At 49.1% G+C, this 11,940-nt stretch overlaps 1 protein-coding gene across 4 annotated transcripts; it reads left to right on the forward strand.

Moving 5' to 3' along the window:
- Positions 1-593: 593 nt before the first annotated feature.
- On the forward strand, positions 594-9,299 carry FZR1 (fizzy/cell division cycle 20 related 1 (Drosophila)). 4 transcript variants are annotated; one of them, XM_010003403.1, is made up of 14 exons: positions 671-743; positions 1,811-1,932; positions 2,154-2,217; positions 2,598-2,725; positions 3,154-3,236; positions 4,085-4,268; positions 4,462-4,527; positions 4,945-5,047; positions 5,678-5,862; positions 6,742-6,975; positions 7,058-7,162; positions 8,311-8,403; positions 8,868-8,876; positions 9,258-9,299. In XM_010003403.1, exons 1-14 carry the CDS (start codon positions 671-673, stop codon positions 9,297-9,299), a joined length of 1,491 nt encoding a protein of 496 aa, XP_010001705.1. The 4 variants fall into 4 exon arrangements, with proteins under 4 accessions (XP_010001707.1, XP_010001705.1, XP_010001708.1 ...); XM_010003405.1 differs by lacking the exon at positions 8,868-8,876 and having other exon boundaries at positions 594-739; positions 1,807-1,932; XM_010003406.1 differs by lacking the exon at positions 8,868-8,876.
- The last annotated feature ends 2,641 nt before the right edge of the window (positions 9,300-11,940 follow it).

The raw sequence follows: 11,940 nt of genomic DNA on the forward strand, positions 1-11,940 counted from the left end.
GGCTCAGGAGGCTGTGGGCAGTCCATGGCAGTGCATGGCCTGACAGCTTTCTCCCAGCACAGCCCCTTGTGAGCTGTTGCCTCCTGGGCTTTGCCACATTTGTTTCTCAAAGCAACACTGTCTGTGTAGCTGGGACTCAGGTCAGATGCCATAAATATTTAGACAATAACAGCAAATGAAAATCCCTTTACATCTTGCACAGATTCCAGGTGCCTGGGTGTTACAGGGATTTTTTGGAGATCACGTGTTGGATTCCTTCTTTCCCTTTGGAGATGTTTATCTTGGGTTGAGAGACCAACTTGGTGCGTTTCTTCTGGCATTGGCATTTTTGTCTCAACTTGAGTTGTGGACAAAGCATTAGGGAGTGTGAGCTGGGCCCTCTCTGGCACAAAATGCTGGTTACCTGAGCACAGAAATCAGCAGCCAAGGGCAATAATACAGAAAAACACTTTCCTTAGCAGCCCTCTGCTGTACCACACAGGTTTGATACCGATGCTCTGGGTAGGAAAGTAGTCTCTTAGGAGATTCTGAAGAGGCTGCTGTGGCATGAAGGGGTGTAATATTTTGGGGGTTTCTTCTCCTATCTGTTGCAGCAGACTAGTTACTGATTGGACTTCATGATCATAAATTCCTGAGCCTGCTGGACTTCCCAGCCCCTCTGCTTTTCACCATGGACCAGGATTATGAGAGACGCCTCCTACGCCAAATCAACATCCAGAATGAAAACACGATGCCTTGTGTGAGTACCAAGGGGCTGTGCTTAATGCTCTTGCTCTTACTATTAAGTTGGTGTCTTTCTTGCCTGTGACTGTTCTCACTTAAGCTTTTGGAAGATGTGGGACCTCTTTGAAGCAAACCTTAAGTCTCTTGTTGGGCTGTGAGCAGGTGTAAGTTCCTGAGCTGTTCTAGGAATAACCAAATATGACTTGACTTCAACAAAGCTTTAGATTAAACTCAGTTCAGGTTGGAAAAAGGAGTTAAGGTATTTTTATGTAGCTCAGTAATGCCTTTTTACTAAATAATCTCAGTAAGAACACATGGAATGTAAAATGTAGGGAGCTAACAAACAAACCAACTATGGGTCTAGACAAGCTAGAGCAGGTCCACCAGAGGCCACCAAGATGGTCAGGGGGCTGGAGTAGGATGCTGAGACCTTTGTTGCTCAGCCTGTAGAAGATGAGACTAGGGAGGGATGAAATTCTTGCTTTCAGCTATCTGGTGGGTGGTTGTGGAAAAAATGGTGTCTGACTCCCTTCAGAGGCCCATAGTGAAGGATCAAGAGCAATGGATGGAAGCTGCAGCTGGGGGAGTTCCAGTTAGATACTAGGAAAAAATGTTCACAGTGAGAGCGTCTGCAGATTGTGACAGGGAGCTCAGGGGGTCATTGTCCTTGGAGATGCTGCAAATCAACTGGATGAGGCTGTGACCTTCAATGTAACTTTGCAATTATCCCAGTTCTGAGCTGGGCTTTCCAACAGAAGCTATTCTATTAAAAAGAATGTGGCTCCAGTTGAGGAGTCTGCTGCTCACCCTGCAGTCTGCTCCACTCCAGCCTTTCATGTGTCTGCCTTGACAATGTCAGTGTGAGAAGGAGCAGTGAGGAGAGGCTGTTTAATTCTTTCTTTTGATAGAAGTTCTCATGACAGTTTGGCTCTGATGTGCTTACTAGTTCTGTTAAGGGAATAAACTAATGCTTGGCTCTTCTACTTAGGCATATTCAGCTTTGACAGGACCTCATTGATGTTTTTCAGCCCCCTGCTGTGATCAACACTTGTTCTTGTCTGTGTCTTTTAATCTTCAATTCAGGTAGCAGAGATGAGAAGAACCCTGACGCCTTCCAATTCTCCAATGTCTTCTCCTAGTAAGCATGGTGACAGATTCATTCCTTCCAGAGCTGGGGCCAACTGGAGCATCAACTTCCACAGAATAAATGTGAGTTTTGCTGCTCTCTCCTACATCCCAGCTTTGGAACTGAGGAAATGGGGTGTTTTGTTTTGGCTGACATTACTCTGCTTGCTTCTGCACCATGATCTTCTGCTACCCCAAAAGAGCATGTCTTCAGCAGGTTGCTCTGTGGTCCAGGAGACTTATTTGTTATTTTACCATGTACCATGAGGTCTCTGTCTGGTGACAGCATGTTTTTTCCCTTTCAGGAAAATGAAAAATCACCCAGTCAAAACAGAAAAGCGAAGGATGCTACATCAGACAATGGCAAAGGTGAGACCACCTTCCTACCACTGGGTCACACGTGTAGCTTTTATTTCAAGATGTTGGCAAATTGAGAAACCAAGGGAACACTCTCATGCTTATGTAAAAACTCACACTGGTGCTTTAGGAACCCCTCACACCAGGAGAGTGAACCTCCCTGGTGTCACCTCCCTAGGCTTCTGATGTCTGGAAAATGAGAGGCTACTTGTGTCCCTTGATTTATTGTGCCTTGGAAGCACTTTCCTGTTGGAGTGGAGGGAGGAGAAGCTTGCTGCTAATTGTGACTTCAGGCTTATTAAGAGGCCCCGTGAATGTGTGATCCCACCAGGCCCTGCAGAGCTGTTTGCCACTTCAGAGTTCCCTGCTTAAGTGCTGATTTGGGTTCACAGATGGCCTTGCTTACTCTGCCTTGCTGAAGAACGAGCTCTTAGGAGCAGGGATTGAGAAAGTGCAAGACCCACAGACAGAAGACAGGAGGCTGCAGCCATCCACCCCAGAGAAGAAGTCTCTCTTCACTGTAAGTTGATTCCTTTGCACAAAAACCACTGAGTGTTGCACATCTCAAGAACAAAGCTCTCAGCTCTGCCAGGCTGATAGTACAAGTGAGTTAGTGTTGTGGCTCAGCCAAGTTTTGCTGACACAATTTGGTGGCCTGTAAAGAGAACACAAGTATCTGCAGCAAACAACATGCTGCTGGTTCCTCTGCTGGCAAGGAAGGTGAGTTGGAACCAAGCTGTTTTGGACAGTGTGGTGAATGACCCAGTCAAGCTTCTGGACTTCAGTGGAGATGAGGTTTGTTGTGGGTTTTTTATGTATGGTTCCAGAGCATCTGGGAAAGGGAGGAACTGAAAAGTCTAGAAAATCTGTCAGTTGGTGTTGGGGTTAGCTCAGCATCAGGTGGTTCTGTAGGCACTGGGTCCTCACTGGGGTGTTTCCTTCCCCCAGTATTCGCTCAGCACAAAGCGCTCAAGTCCAGATGATGGCAACGAGGTCTCACCCTATTCCCTGTCTCCTGTCAGCAACAAAAGGTAATGCTGATTGTCCACGGGCTGTGGGAAGGGGAGGGTTGGGACAGTGAGGTTCTCTAGAGCTTCTTTCTATGGCACCCAAAACTGCACATGACTTGGTTTTGGAAATCTGGGGAGATCATGAGTATCATAGAATGGTTTGGGTTGGAAGTGACCTTCAAGATCATCCAGTCCCACCTCCCTGAATGAACAGGGACCCCTCCCACTAGACCAGGCTGCTCCAAGCCCCATCCAACCTGCCCTTCAACACTTCCAGGGATGGGGCAGCCACAGCTTCTCTGGGCAACCTGGGCCAGGGTCTTACCACCCTCACAGCAAAGAATTTTCTCCCTCAGATCTCATATCAGTCTTCCCCCTTTCAGCTTGAAACTCTTCTCCCTCATCCCATCCCTCCCTGCCCTAGTCCCAAGTCCCTCCCCAGCTTTCTTGGAGCCCCTTCAGGCACTGGAAGGTTCTCTAAGGTCTCCCTGGAGCCTTCTCTTCTCCAGGCTGAACACCCCAACTCTCCCAGCCTGTCTCCAGAGCAGAGCTGCTCCAGCCCTCCCATCATCTTCATGGCCCTAATAAGGGACATTCAAGTTTTAAGACTTCCTGCAGGTGCCCAACCTGCCTGATACTTAATATGTCTTGGCCAACTTCCAGTACTCAGTTTCCCTGTTTGCTCCCTGACTCCTTTAAAGAAGCAGAACCTAATTCTTCCAGTCTTACCTGCTGGAAAGAATGTTGTGGCCTCATTGTGCATTTCTGTAGCAGTGCAGGTGTGCTTAAAGAGCAGCTGCCTCAGGGCCTGCCACGTGCTGTGATGTGTAAGATCCTGTAGCTGTTTTTGTACCTTTTTTTATAAACAGTCAGAAGCTGCTAAGATCACCTCGAAAACCAACTCGGAAAATCTCGAAGATTCCTTTCAAAGTGCTGGATGCCCCAGAATTGCAAGATGATTTCTACCTGAACCTGGTGGACTGGTCATCTCTTAATGTCCTCAGTGTTGGCCTTGGGACTTGTGTTTACCTCTGGAGTGCCTGTACTAGCCAGGTAAATGGCCCCATCTGGAGAGGGAGGTACCTGTTGCTGGAGGTCCTTTCCAGCTGTAGCATCTTTCGGTGCTGTGTGAGGGATTCAGCACCTGCAGTGCTCTGTCCCAAACTGGGTACCAGTTTGGAAGGCAGCTGGTAGTGTCATGTGATATTGGCAAGTGTTTCTTATTCCATTCTGTCCTGCTTCCAAGGTGACCCGGCTGTGTGACCTCTCTGTGGAAGGAGATTCCGTAACATCTGTGGGCTGGTCAGAAAGGGTCAGTATCGCATGGACAACAAGGACAGTTGAAATCTGTGTAACTTGGACATTATTGTAGCCTGATTTTAACTTCACCACAGTTCAAGCATGTGTTCCTGTCTGCACTATTTCTCAGCTAAAGCAGAGGGGGTGAAGAGCAGCCTCGTGTATCTTGAGGTTCTTGAGGCATTTGCTAACAGGTGTGGGAGGGAGAAAGAGCCAATTCCCTCCTCCAGGTCTTGACAATAAAATGTTAGAATAAATACATTCCAACCAGGCTGCTTGGCCCACTCAGTAGGCAAAAGGTGTAAGATGGAAGAACTCTGGGTTCTTTTCATCTTTTGAGATTTATCTCAAGCCTTTTCCTCAGCTTCTAGCTTTCGTTTTATCTCTGTCTTCACTTACTGGCTTTGCTGATCGTGGTTTTCTTCTCTAGGGGAACTTGGTAGCTGTTGGCACTCACAAGGGCTTTGTACAGATCTGGGATGCAGCTGCAGGAAAAAAACTCTCCATGCTGGAGGGGCACACAGCCAGAGTTGGTAAGGAGCTGGGAGGCAGAGGTTTCACGTTTCTCCATGATTGAACTTTTCCCTGGTAAACAAGGGATCTGCTTGAAATAGCAGAACTCTAAAAGCACCAGAATTGATATTTATTCCCTGCTATGTCTTGGGCAGTCTTCAAAATATTATCATCTAGTAATTGTGGTGTTCTGATCCTGGGTGTGGTGGTGGTTGAATATTGCAGCAGGTGTTTCCTCTATGTCTGAGGCATTTTAGGTTTGGTTACAACATTTTTTTACTGCCGCTGGTTCCGCTTTCAGCCCTGCAGACAGGCTGCTCTGCACTGAGATTTCCAGTTCCCTTCTTTTGCAGGGACTAGTTTTCTTGCTCGGAGGCATTTTGAATCTCTGGAGTGAGACTTGGGAAGTCAAGGCACCTTCCGAGTTCAATTTCTGTGCTTTACTGCACTGTGAAATGGGATTATTGATACTTTTGAATATGTTTGTGCAGGTTAATCTCCCTTTGCACGCTATTCTAGGACTTCAGTGGGTATAAGGGAGGCCCCTGAGCTCTGGGGTTTAATTTTCTCTCCTTTTAAACCTTGTGGTGGCTGTGTCCTGCCTACCTGCTCCTGCAGGACTTCCCCAACATTCTGTGCTTGTGTTGCAGGTGCCCTGGCATGGAATGCTGACCAGTTGTCCTCTGGGAGCAGGGACAGGATGATCCTTCAGAGGGACATCCGCACCCCCCCGCTGCAGTCGGAGCGGCGGCTCCAGGGCCACAGGCAGGAGGTCTGTGGACTCAAATGGTCAACAGACCACCAGCTCCTGGCCTCTGGTGGGAATGATAATAAGGTATTGTACTTCCAAGGAGTCACATGAGGTTCAGTGTCTCTAGATCTTCACCAAGAAAGGTCAGGCCACCTTTCTTTAAGGATATTCATCCTCTCTGAAAAAGGCTTTTGTTTCAGTTGTTGGGCTGTGTCCAAACATAAGTCATACTAAGTTTCCACTCGGTCTCCTCTGCCTAATAAAATTAAAAAGGCAAATTTAATTTTGCTTCTGTATTTGGCTAATTAAATCTTGACTTCAGGGTTTGAGTTCAACAAAGCTCCTGCTAAGCTGTGCTTCCTGACTTTGTTTAGGTTGCATATAGTCAAGTTTGTTGCATTAATGTTTATGCATGCAGAAGGAACCCGAGTTTAGAGCCCTGTAAGCTCTCATACCTATGATGCAGGCTGGGAGTTCATGGAGCACCATATGGAAGAAGCATCTGTTGTGGAGAAGCAGTATTCAGAGCCCTTTGGAGTGGGTTGCTAGGTAGTGAATTTGCCCAGTGTCTATGTGACAGCCTGGGTGTACCGAGTTCCTCCTGCTCAGAATAACTGCAGATGAACTTCAGCATATTTCTAAATGTGTTCTGGAATAACAGAGTCATGGAGAGCAAAGAAGGGTTTGAGTTCATGTTCTGTCTTTGGCTTAGTAAGCTTAACTGAAGGGCTGTTAGCTTCCTCCCAGCCCTGTGGGAGAACAGCTCCTCAGCTGAGCATGGTGGCAGGGTGGGATGGGCTCCAGGGCTGTAAATGCCAAGTGAAGATGCATGTGCTTGGGCAGAGCTGTGGGAAATCATCTTATTGCCCAAGTGCCCTCATCAGTCCTAGCGCAACGTTGTGGCTTGTGGCTGTGTGGACACAATTGCAGCACAAGTTTGATCACGTCTCTCCTCTCTGCCAGCTCCTTGTCTGGAATCACTCCAGCCTGAGTCCTGTCCAGCAGTACACAGAGCATCTTGCAGCAGTAAAAGCCATTGCCTGGTCTCCACACCAGCATGGGCTCCTAGCCTCCGGGGGGGGCACTGCCGACCGCTGCATCCGCTTCTGGAACACGCTGACGGGGCAGCCTCTGCAGTGCATCGACACGGGCTCCCAGGTCTGCAACCTGGCCTGGTCCAAGCATGCCAACGAGCTGGTGAGTTCCTTCCTGTGCTGTCCTGCTGCTGAGTTCTGTGTTAGGAAGCACGATGCGCATTTTCCCCTCTCTCCCTTTCCAGGTGAGCACCCACGGATACTCGCAGAACCAAATCCTCGTCTGGAAATACCCCTCGTTGACTCAAGTAGCAAAGCTAACAGGGCACTCCTACCGAGTCCTCTACCTGGTAAGTGAAGCCCATGGCTACAGCTACCTGAAAGGAGGTGGCAGGGAGGTGGGAGTTGGGCTCTTCTCTCAAGGGAATAATGACAGGACCAGAGGAAATGGCCTGAAGCTGCACCAGGGGAGATTTAGCCTGGAGATTGGAAAGAATTTCTTTACCAAAGGAGGGGTTGGACAGTGGAACAGGCTGCCCAGGGAGGTGGTGGAGTCACCATCCCTGAAGTGTTTAAAAGAAATAGAGATGTGGTGCTGAGGGACATGATTGAAGCACTGAACGGGTAGATTAGGTTATGGTTGGTGGATTTAGGTTATGGTTTGACTTGGTGATCTTCAAGATCCCTTCTAACCAGGATGATTCTATGAAAACCTCTGCAGCTGCTTCTCTGGCTGCATGTGCACCAGGATGAGACCCTAAGGCCACGGGCTGGGGAGCCTGTGGTGCTGAGATGAGTGGAGGTATGAATGCTACCCTAATGGAGAATGCTCTGTGTCTGGTTTCCTTGCCTGCAAGGGATACTTTGATTTGCTGCTATGGAAATCTAAGGCATTATTAACAAAGAGCTAAGCCTGCCAAAACTCTTCTGAAGAAGCACAAGCATCTCTGCTTGTTCCTGTAAAACATGTACACTTTTTTCACAGGTGACTTCCAGAAAGGGAAGAATTGGCTGCTTTCAGTCATTAAAATGCAGTTAATCCCCACTGATCTCATACCTCCTTTGTTACTGTTACATGGGGTTTCAACATCTCACAGCAGAGTTGATAAATATGCTTATAGTTTTGTGAGGTGGATTCCAGTGAAAGTGACTAACAGAGCTGGCAAAGGTCAGTCAAATATCACACTTCCTGCCTCAACACCATTTAGAATCCAGGGAGGAAAGCATCAGCTGCAAGTTTCTTGGATTTCTTAACAGAAGAATCCTTTTTATGGTCATTCCCCCCAAGTCTTCCACAGCTGCATGAGTAAAATGCAGGTGCTTGAATCAGCACCTACTGGGACTGAGGAAGGCACAGGAAAGCAGAGGTAGTTGTTTGGTTTCTCACTGCCAGCCAAGCAGGAAGGAGAGTTAAATAGCTCTCTTCTGTTCCAATGAAGATTTGTTTTCAACCTCAAAAATGTAACAGATGCTGAAGGCTGCTCTCTCTTGGCCTTAGGCAATGTCCCCTGATGGAGAGGCCATAGTCACAGGAGCTGGAGATGAAACCTTGCGCTTCTGGAATGTCTTCAGCAAAACTCGCTCCACAAAGGTGAGGCTGTTGGGTGGGTGGTTGCAGCTGTGTCCTGCAGGAGGCTCAGCTTCAGGGGTGAATTCAGCTCAGGTTGCCTCTGTTCTGCTGCCCTGCCTCTGATCTCTTCACATATCCTGCACATGGAGGGCTAGATGCAGTTAAACTTTGCTGAGATGAAAAGGGATCTGTAGTACTCAGATGAAATAAGATGTTGCCTCTGTATGCTTGAGGCAGTGTGAGAGAACATCCTTCTCCTGCCTGTTACTGTGCTGCTGAGCACAGCAGCACTTCAGGGAGCTCCCACTAAGCTTGCCATCTTCCCCTCCCTCCTGCTGCTAGTAGCTGACCTGCCCTCAGAGGTGGCCATTCCTTGGCTGTTTATGGAACTGCTCAGAATGGTGGCCTGGGTGCACATGGGATTGTGGCTGCTGCCACGGACAGCTCATCACCACCAAAGCAGGCTGTGCCAGGTGCTCTGAGAGCTCTCCTGGGTGTCTGGCAGGGACAGTGGGGAATGTCAGAGGGATCTCCAGGAATGAGCTGCAGGGAGCCAGCCTTACTGCTTCTCATGGCTTCTGAAGGCTCTGGGGTGCAACTTCCCACAAAGCTGTGGGAATGGCATGTGTGCCTGCTGTGCTCCTTGTTATCAGTTGAAAAAGAAACATGGGAATATTTATGTGTTGGACTTTGAATTATGAGCTCAGATTGTGCACTGAGCTGGAGATAACTCAGCAGATTAGTGGGGTTTTTTATTTAAAAAAAACAGCAAACAACCCCAAACAAAACCAAAACAACAAAGCAGAAGCCCAGGGAGTAGCACTGCAGCACAAAGCTGTGGAGCACTTAGCACCTGCTTTGTCTTTTCTTCTCAGGAGTCTGTGTCTGTTCTCAACCTCTTCACCAGGATACGATAAACCCCATCTACTGCCACCCAGGAGACCACAGCCTGCCATACCAGGATCAAACCACTACCTTGGTGTGCATGGAACCCCAAATGATCAGCCAGATGGGGAGGCAATACTGGTGGGGCTGGAGGATGGACTCAGGATGCTCATGACATCCCTGGCAGGCAGTATTTGGGATGGCCTGGGGAGGGAACTGCCAAAGGTTTTACAGCTTCATCCTTCATAAAGAGAAACGGGTACAAGGGACATGTTAAACCAGTGTCCTCCACCCCTCGTGTTGTGTCCTGGAGCAAGCATGTATGACATGGACCTTTGAGACTGGACCAAGACCATCCCAGCTGCTGTGTTGTACCATCCTGGGAGAGATGAGTGTCCTTGCCTCTAGGGAAGCAGGTGTGACACTGCTCTGGGTCCCCCTGCCCTGGGATGGACATTGTTGGAGGTAGGAGCCAGCCAGACCTGGTCAATACAACTGGTGCAAGAGAACTCCAGGCTGGGCGTGTTGGCCTCTCTGCTTATCTAAGGGCATTGTTGATAGCCTGGCATCCCCTGTAAGAAACTGGAGAACTTCTTGTTACCCTTATTTCCCCTCAGATAGGTACTGTGGTACTTGATATGATCATTCCCATAAAGCAGCTTGATTTTTAGCATGCTCAACAGCTGTCTTCAAACAAGTACATGTTTGGGCTCTAAACCTTGGAGGAGACTTGAAGAGACTCCATCTCAGAGGGAGCACATGCAGAAGTTCCCAAATTGCTATTGCATGTTCTGGGCTGATCCTTTTAGTTCACAGAGAGGAAAAACACTGGCTAAAAAATAAAACCAACCACCATGCCTGTGGAGCTTCCCACGGTGCTGTTTGTGGCAGGCTGGTTGCTCTGGAGTCTTCCTGAGGACAAAAGCAGTGGAGACGTGTTTGGGAAACAAAACAACTGGTGTTAAGTCTGGTTTTTGGAGAGAGCATGGCCTCTTCTGGCTGGAAGGGGGGAAACACCACGGCTGGGTGAGAGGCAAGGTCCTTACCTAAAGCAAGGAGAAATGTTGTGTTTTGTGTTTTGTTTATGTTGTGTTTTGTTTTTTTTAATCTCCAAGTCAAAGCCAGGGACCTGTTGGGTTTTTTGTTGAGTGTTTTTTGGTTGTTTTTAAGCTGTATGGGGAGAGAGTGCCTGCTTGTGTTTGGAGCCCATGTGATGAGTGCTGTGGGATGTGATGCAAAGCGCCTGTGTGTATGAGATGCTTTTAATTTAAAGAGAAGCTGTTGGCTGCAGCTGCCCCTTCCTGCCTGTATCTCTGTGTGTGCCAACACTGTCCCTGCCTTCTGCCCTCTCCAGTGCTCTGGGATGCCAGTGCTGTTTCCTGTTCTCATTCAGATTTTTCTGGCTGTGTATATAGACCTTGACCTATTCTCTGGAGTGTGTGTATAGGCAATACTTCTGTCTCTTTTTTTTTCCCTCCTTTCTCTGAAACAAGCCTGTAGGGGTGGTGATAGAAATATGATTGTCTCTCCCCAGTGCCACTGGTATCCTTAGGGTGAGCTGCTGAGCTGTGGGAAGGCTGGGGTGGGCAAGGGTGGTGAGGGGCTGTTCTGTTCACTGCAGTCTTGACCACGAGTGTGTGACCATGTTTGCTGTCACACCAGTGCCTGGCTCAGGCTCTTGGTGCTACCTCTGTGTGTTGCAGGTTCTGGGAGGCACTGGCTGGGCCCTCACTGCTCCTGAGCACTGAATCTCCAAAGCCCAAAATAGCAGCCACATCCTCACCCTGCAGCTTTGCTGTCTCTGAGATGTAATTTTGATGTAATTTCTGAAACACAGTTTCAACACAAGGACATCATTGCAGGTCTTGCTGCAGGAGCCTGGGGCTTGGTTTAAAAATCATCTGAGGGCCTCGCAGCCCCTGTCTTGTTGCATGTTGCATTCACTGGCACTGTTGAACTTCTTGTGGAAGGGTCACTGGAAAGCACTGAGGTGTTGTCAAAGTGGGATCATGAAGCAGGTTGAGGTGAAAAGCCATGTGCTTTGAGGCAGGGTCTGTCACTGTGTCTGTCCTGTGGGGTGTTGCCCTGTTGGGCAGCAGAGCCTGGGGCTGGGGGGTCTCTGCACCATGGGTGGAGGTGGTTGGTAGCTGCTGCTGTGGATTTTCTTGTCTGGTGTGGATTGCCTCCTGCCTAAATCCTGGCAGGCAGGCCCCAGGAGATGTGGCTTCCTTCTCCAGGAAGGAGGAGATGGTTCAGGCACCCAGGAGGTCTCAGTTGTGGGGTGGTTTCACATTGGTTTCTGTCTGTTCTGCAGCAGGAGGAGGAAGTCGAGTGGTGCAGCCAGAGCAGGGGGCACAGGGTGAGCTGCCCTGGGCCTCCTGGGGGGTGGGGGATGGAAGGAGCCTCTTGCCCTGTGACACGGGTTGTCTCCCCAGAGGGGAGCAGTCTCAGGAGCTGCTGGGGGGTGGGAACATGTGGTCTATGCTGCACCTGGGGGTGCTGTGGGGTGAAGGTGATACAGCCCCTTGCTGTTCCATCCCCATATCCTGCTCCTCTCTCACTGGGGACTTTGATGCACCACTTTTCTCCCTTTTGGAGCTGGCTTGGCAGCAGGTTGGCTCCTCCTGACTTCTCAGGCTTTGCAGGGGGGGGCAGTGGTTGCCCAACCATGGG

The sequence above is a fragment of the Chaetura pelagica genome, unplaced genomic scaffold (genome assembly GCF_000747805.2).
Source record: "Chaetura pelagica isolate M959 unplaced genomic scaffold, ChaPel_1.0 scaffold498, whole genome shotgun sequence".
NCBI classification, from domain to species: Eukaryota; Metazoa; Chordata; class Aves; order Apodiformes; family Apodidae; genus Chaetura; species Chaetura pelagica.